This window comes from Syngnathoides biaculeatus, chromosome 9 (assembly GCF_019802595.1).
Source record: "Syngnathoides biaculeatus isolate LvHL_M chromosome 9, ASM1980259v1, whole genome shotgun sequence".
NCBI lineage: Eukaryota > Metazoa > Chordata > Actinopteri > Syngnathiformes > Syngnathidae > Syngnathoides > Syngnathoides biaculeatus.
Window position 1 is genome coordinate 10,158,323 of NC_084648.1, and position 7,961 is coordinate 10,166,283.

Consider the following 7,961-nt stretch of genomic DNA (forward strand, 5'->3'; position numbering starts at 1 on the left):
CTTCTACTTGATATTTTGTTCGTCGGCAGAAGACATTATTGAAGTATTTTGGCAATATTCTGCATAGAAAATAGCAGGTCTGCCTCACAATTGGAGGTTCTGGGTTTGAAACTGGAGGTTGCCTGTTCTCCCCGTGCTTGTGTGGGGATTCTCCGAGTACTCCGTCTGCTCCCACATTCCAAAAACATGCATGTTAGGGTGAGTGAACACTAATTTGCCCGTTGGTGTGAATGTGAGCGATTGTGTGCGCTTTGCAAAATTGCAATTGACTGACGACCAGTCCAGGGTGTATCTCGTGACTTCTGTTGCCAAAACTCAGTCGGGATAGTCTCCAGTTAGTCGTGACTTGCGGGATTATTGTGACTGGTGTGCATTTAGTCTAAAGGCCCCACGGTGGAGCAACTGGATTGATCATTGGACTCCCAGTTCTGAGGTCCCGCCTTCAATACCGGACCTGCTTGTGTGGAGCTTGTATGTTCCCCCCTTGGCTGCGTGCGTTTTCTCCCAGCACTCCGGTTTCCTCCCACATCCCAAAAACATACAAAATTAATTGGACACTCTAAATTGCCCCTCGGTATGATTGTGAGTGTGACTGTTGTTTGTTTCTATGTGCTCTGTGATTGGCTGGCAACCAGTTCAGAGTGTACCCCGTCTCCTGCCCGTGGACAGCTGCCTTTGGCTCCAGCATTCCTGTGACCCTTGTGAGGAGAAGCGACGCAGATAAATGGATGGATGGATACACTGGATTTTCTCAAGTTTGGCACATAGGTCAAGTTGTCATCTTTCCACTTCAAAACTTTTTACATATACACATATGCGCGCTTTATATATCATCTCATATAACACTGAAGTACAATGTACAGGAAGGCAGTGTGGAAGGAAACACACGTGAATGGGTTTGGATGCTAAGCATGTGGAGCAGCTACGAAAGGAGTATTAGGGCCACTCTGAAAGGGGAAGGGGAAAAAAATATATATATAAATATATTTAAAAATATATATTGACAGTACTACTAGAATCGTGTCCGATTCATACAAGAATAAAGTCGAATTTATTAAACAGAAGGTCATAATACGAGTAAATTGCGTCAAATACTTTTGGGAAACAAATCTCAACGTTCATGCGAATAAATCATTTTGTGCTACTTTTGCAAGAAAAGGTTCTAACCCTCTGAGAATATAGCTATTTTAAATAATAAAGTTGCATCGTACAAGTATCAAGGCATATGTTCATAAATGAATTTGGATTTTTGGAGAAATTGGGCGTGATGTTACATGAATAAAGGCAAAATATTTGAAAGAAAGTATTGTAACCTGATGAGAGGACAGTAGTCAGATTTTTTTTTTTGGGGGGGGGGATCCTCGTAATCATATGATCTCATGATCTCAACCCTTGAGACCATGTTGTCCTTGAGCAAAAATGGTGAAAATATTTGAAGATTTTGTAGAATTTATTTTTAAAAAAGCAGTGTAACCTGAAAATAATAAAATTTACTTGGAGCGGGGTGGGGGTTTTTCAGGAGCTCATAGTTGTCTTTTTTTCTCGGGGAAAAAAAAGCTCATCCTACATAAATAAAAATTTTGGGGGGATTTTTTTTTTTTTTTTTCAAGAAAAGCCAAAACGTTGTAATGCAAAACAATTTAAAGACAGTATTTTTGAAATCATTCATACGTTGTATATTTCAAGAATAAAGTTATATTTTTTTCCATGAAAAAAGTGAGACCCCTACATGAATAAAAGAGATTTTTGGGGGGTGGGGGGATAGTAAAATGTCTTTGAAGAAAAAGACATAATCTTAAGAAACTATTTATATTTTCTTACCAGATTTGTGTAGCATAGACTAATAAAGAAAAAGTTGGAATCTTTGTTTTTGATGGAGAATAAAGTTGTAACTCGGGAATAAAATTATGTTTTTGCAACAAAAAAAAATAATCTTAAAAGAATCAAACCAGATTTCTCAAGTTCTCAAGTTGGATATTTTGGAGAAAAATAAAAGTCTTAATCTAACGAGAATAGTCATATTTTATCGAGAATAAAGTCAAAATCATACCACAATACTGTGGTCGAATTTCTACAAGGAAAAAAGTGCTTTTCTTAATTTTTTTTTAAATGTCTTTGTGGTAAAAAAAAAAAAGTATTTTCCAAGAAAAAAAAATATACTTCATTTATAAAGTTGTAATTGTAGTAGTTGCCTAATAAAATGAAAGCTACAATCTTATAATATTTTGGGGGAAAAGTCAAAATATTGCAAATTATTATAATTCTTGGAGGGGAAAAACAGACTTCTTGAAAAAAGATTTAATTCTTGTAGTGTATTTTTTTCAGTGTCGCCCTAATACTTCTTCCTTATTATCATATACTACCTGTTCCATCATTTCTTTTCCTTTTTTCTTCTTAAAAAAAAACAAACAAACCATTCAAACATGAAAAGATGACACACCAAGCATCCATGGAATACCAAGGCAATAAAGTAGTTCCATAGGACTAGTGTTGTCCATCACATCCGTTCTTGTAGCACCAACAAATATTCCTTTTTCGTAACCACCCAAAAATTTGCGAGGGAAAAAAAAAACATTCAGTGAAATAATTCAGTTTCTCTGTTTGTTACCTCTGAAATGTGAATTCTGCTACATTTTCATTGCACTTTCTTTGTTCGTTCACATGATTACACACAAATACATAACTAGGGAAACTATGACATTTAATTGCATCCTTGGATTATTTTTTTCCCCACTTTTAGGTGCCATTACAGTCTGCTTGGACGGTGGCCTAACTGGGCAATGACTCGCCAGATTGGGTTGTGGTGAAAAGTAATTGGCACCCACTTTGTAATGTGCAATTACTACCACCCACAGGACTGAAGTGGAATTGCATCAGATTAGAATCGATACAGCAGGGAAATGGGGTGGGGTCAGTGACCCACCAAAATATTTTTGTCTACTTTTTCGCCATTCAGTCCACTTGCTCGGGTATAAAGTGGGCCAGTAACACTTCAGGGTCACCGACCATCCAATTTTTTCCCTACTTTTACAGTCTCCTTCCTTTGGTGATAAATAGGGCTTTGACATACATGATACATATTTATCTACTTTTTCACCATTACAGTTTGCTTACTTTGGGATCAAATCCAGCGGCTGCCACTGTGGTAATAAAAACTGTTTGATGGCCATAGCTACCCAGTTTTTACTGTGGACTACTGCCACCTACCGGAATGGAGTGGAATTGCCCACCGGTCAAGCAGAAATTGGATCGTTTGGCCTTAGTGGAGATCTGATAACTTTTTCCACATATCTTTTCTCTATATACGCACGCACACACATACTGTATATATATATATACATATTAAAGATCAACACAAGATATCTGAAGCCATTCTGGAAGAGGTAAAAACGTCTGCTTTTAGAGTAGATGGGGGGGGGGACAATAAAATCAACAGTCTTGCAATAATCTGTACAGTTCAAGAATGTAGGATACTTAAATGCTTGATGCATTTTCCAATTTTTCAGGTTCTTTAGTTCATCCGCAGTGTGCCGTTGCCGCATCCGACGAGCAACTTTGCCGTAGGCGGGAAATGTCTAAAATTCTCTGCGAGATCTCGCCCCGGGCGTTCTTCTTGAGGAGATACGGCCGCCCACATCCACGTGGGGGCTGGGTCCGTGAGGAGATTTTTTTCAGGGGGTCATTTCCTGGCGTGGAGGCTCTCCTGGAACTTGGTGCTGGAGTAGCGGATGTGGAAGCCCTTTTTGCTGATGGTGTCATCACTATGGAAACGGATCAGCAAGGCATTGCTGGGCGAGTAGATTCCCTCCCTGGGCTGTCGGGAGGGAAAACATTCTATACGTTAATTTACAAATTACTGTTGATTATGTAAGGATACTAGTTCCTCAAATAGTGGCTGTGGTACTGGAGGCAATCCCAGCCGTCAACGGGCAGGAGGCGGGGTACACCCTGAACTGGTTGCCAGCCAATCGCAGGGCACATAGAGACAAACAGTCGCACTCATGATCACACCTAGAGGCAATTTAGAGTGTCCAGTTAATGTTCCATGTTTTTGGGGACGTGGGAGGAAACCGGAGTGCCCGGAGAAAACCCACGCAGGCACGGGGAGAACATGGAAACTCCACACAGGCTGGTCGAGGATCAAACCCGGGATCTCAGAACTGTGAGGCCAACGCTTTACCAGCTGATCCACCGTGCCGCCCTTTTTAAATATAATAATCATAAATACGTTTGTATCATTAAAGTAGCTTCCCCCAAATATGCTATTTGCAAATATACTCCGTGAGCTTTCTTACCCCCGAGCCGCAGAATCGGCCCAGCCTGTGCGAATCGGCGTCGTAGCCGTTGTAGAGTTCAATGAAGTCGTAGCCGCAGTCGGCCTCCTCCTCCACCTCGAAGGTGACGAAGCTGAGCTCGATGCCGTAGCCCTGCTCGGACGTCAGCAGCCACTCGCAGTCGCTGTGGCCAGGGTAGTTGTTGTCCCCGAACTGGGCGTGCGAGTACAAGTTCTTCTGCCGGGCGTCCGCCTTCAGACGACCGCCGCACTCTGCGCACACCACAAGTCCCCAATGAGGCCTTCGATGAAACTGGGAAAATTTCACATTTTTTGGGGGGTTCGCAGACTTGACTGGAGTTAGTCGCGCCCTAATGTAGTACACTGACGGAGTGATATTAATCTATTTTTAAAGTCAGCCCACTTGAATTCAGACACTGCTGCTGTTTTGATTAGCGACAATGTTCAAATGGGCTCAGCAGTCAATCTTTTAATGTTACCGGGTGTGAGCTGTTAAATATACTATTTCATTAAAAGAATTGTATAAATTGCCTTTTTTGGATTATTTTTTTATTTAAATGTAAAATATTGAATATTTAATAATATTATGAGGGAGGATTTATTTGTATACACTACATACATTTTGTGAATTAAAAAACATGAGACAACACCTATTTTCCTAGTGGGGGAATGAATTTTTAAAAAAATACATTTTACAAAATGTGAGGTAAAGCAAAATGTGTTTCAAAAAACGAAAATGGAAATGCTAACGCTATAGATGAAAATATGTACTTTCTCTAGAAGCAAAAAAAGAACATTGTTATTTTTTAAATTGAAGAATTTATATATTACCAACCATTTTAAATTTACATTTAAAATCAAAGAGGACTTCATACATTTTAGGGATAAGAAAAATGACAGAACTCTTATTTTCCTAATGGAAGAATGAATTTTAAAAAACAGATTTTACAAAATGTGAGGTAAAAATAAAATGTTTAAAAAACAAAAATGGAAATGCTAACACTCTAAATCAAAAACATTTTCTCTACAAGCAAAAACAGACTATTTTTTACTTTTTAAATTGAAGAATTTATATATTACCAACCATTTTAAATTTACATTAAAAATCAAAGAGGACTTCAAAATTCTATGTATAGTCAAATAGGACTTTTAATGTTCTCTAGCAATGAAATTGAGTTGAGCGCATTATATTCTTTGACATTTTTGTACTGTTTTCATCCTGTATACGTATTATTTGATCTTTTTCTCAAATGATGAGTATGGCAAGTGCTTTATACTCCGACCCTGTAGGGGGCAGCACATGACTGACCGCTGGGGTCCCGCCACGTGAAATAGATCACGAGGAAATCAGATCGCCGTCACTGAAGCCGCTTTTCCCCCTTTTCTGGATTTGGCTACTTTAAATCAGTGATTTTACGTGTAATACTAATTCAGAACGTCGGTATGTGTTCGGAGGACTTGCTGAATATTTAAATGACATTTAAGAGGATAAAAATTCACGGCCAAGGCTTTTCACGGCCGCTGTGCTTTTGGTGTTAGCCACTAGATGTAGACATTGTCCAAGGAAAGCCAAAGGCTGACTTGTGCCTTTTTCACCGTACCGGTGGAGTGAGTGGCCTGGAAGCCTTTCCGCTGCACGGAGGCGTCGGAGATGAATCGGAGGTACATCCGGTTGGCGGTGGACACCAGCGGCTCGGGAACTTTACTGCCGCATAACCGGCCCAAGATGGCCGCCGCGTCGCCGTCGCCGTCGAAGGCCTCCAGGTGGTCGTAGGCGCACTCCTGGTGCTGCTCGATCTCGAACTCGCTGAACGTCTACGCGGCAAGTCAACACAAAAATGAAATGCAAATCATCCGGTTTTATGGTTTTCAGTGTGAAATTAGGATGCGCTTGACCACGACCTTTTGACGTGTCCCACTGTTACTCTCTACCTCAGAGATAAATGGTAAAAGTCAAAATAGGTGGGTTCCTCCCCCCATGAACATTTCCAAGTAAATCAATTTATCTCCCCTTCAGAGACTCATTTAGTCTTTTAAAATATATATATAATTGAATTATTAGAATTATGAGGTTTACACAACAATATAAAATGTATAATGGCATCAAAAATACGAGGTGAAAGGGGTTTGAAGGTATTTAATGAATGTAAATTGAAGTTGTTAAAGCATCTTCTGGTCTGAAAACCTTTGGAGTTCAAATAACTTGGGCCGTCCTTGTATAATAACTAATATTTTTAACTTAAGATTTGGTTCTTGACTTGCAAACTTTCCAGTTCGTATGAAACTTTGCCAAAACGAAGACAAGGTTGATAACGTACACCTGTGTTGACTTTCTCATTGAGAGCTACTTTAAGTGAGTCTGTAATCTGCAGCAATGTATGCCTGTAAAATAGTGATTGTCTGTCCTCATGTGTTGCTGCGCAGTTTGTGTTCAAAGATCCGTTACTCCCAGTATGATAGCATTGCCCCATAGATGGCACACATGAGCGTTAGCATAAAGTTTGCGGATTTATAGGACACTGGGTTCCTTTTGGGCGGTAAATTTTTACTTGTAAAAGTAAGTTTCTTCCAACTTGTCCCGTTAGGGTTTGCCGCAGCGTGACATCTCAGATGAACGCTCATATTTGTTTGGCACAGATTTTACGCCGAATGCCCTTCCTGACGCAACCCATCTTGTGGAGTAGAGGCCCCAGTGAGATACGAACTCACAACCCCTGATGGTAGAACTTTCTTTCGGCTTGTCCCGTTAGTTTTTGTGTTCAACCCGTTTAACTGCAATGTTACAGTCACCGTTTGTAAACACTTTATGGATATAAACAATTAATTTATTTAGTGGGCACAGCTTATTAACTGGTGCGCGCTGTCGTCCGGAAAATACGGTAATTCTATTTTTACATTTTGCGTTTTTACATTTGTTAGGCATGAAGGAAATGGGCTACTTGCATTTTACGTGCATGAATGTACGCATGTGTACACACCTGCAGGCCCAGTGTGTGTGTGTGTGTGTGTGTGAAACAGATGGGGAGACCTAATAACCTGAGGCCTCATTCAAACGCATGAACACACTCCTAACCTGAGGGCTTTTTCAACCGCATGAACACACTCCGTGGATTTTCGCCTCGATACACAAACGTGCACCTTTTATTTCGCTCTGAGTGGAACGCGCAAATCCGTACTAAAAGCAAGTGCAAATGAAAATATGCAATTTGTATAACGCATCTCACCTTTTTGGACAGTTTATGGAAAAAAAAAATAGAATGCATGGATGTATCTTGTAAATTAGTTAACTTAGTTTATGGAAATAGGTGATGTCATACATCAAAGTATGACATCACCTATTTCCATCACCTATTTCCTTTATAAACAAAAAAAATAGTTTATTGATAAATAGATGACATGGCACTTGTGTGCGCTTTGTAAACAAATTAAGTTTATAAAATGTATACATTACATATTGATGGTTTTTGTAAACAATCTAGTTAACTGAAAAAGAATATCATGTTGCACATCAACTTTTTTTTAGACCTAATTTATGGGGGGTTAGAGTTGCAGCGCAAATGGATGCTCTTTGTAAAGTTCTTGTTTATGGAAAAACAAGACGTTGCACTTCGGGTCTTTGTGTAAACTCCTAGTTTCTGGATGAGGAGATGGACTTGGATGCTCTTTG

The 7,961-nt window shown here is 39.7% G+C and overlaps 1 protein-coding gene across 1 annotated transcript in view; it reads right to left on the reverse strand.

Moving 5' to 3' along the window:
- Window positions 1–125: 125 nt before the first annotated feature.
- Window positions 126–7,961, reverse strand: part of LOC133506272 (dorsal-ventral patterning tolloid-like protein 1) — a 43,421-nt gene continuing 35,585 nt past the window's right edge. Inside the window, exons 19-21 of the mRNA XM_061830250.1 lie at window positions 5,896–6,109; window positions 4,296–4,546; window positions 126–3,814 (exon numbers count right to left, since the gene is read on the reverse strand). Coding sequence (XP_061686234.1) covers window positions 3,680–3,814; window positions 4,296–4,546; window positions 5,896–6,109 — 600 coding nt within the window. The 3' untranslated portion in view covers window positions 126–3,679. The remainder of the gene's footprint in view (window positions 3,815–4,295; window positions 4,547–5,895; window positions 6,110–7,961) is intronic.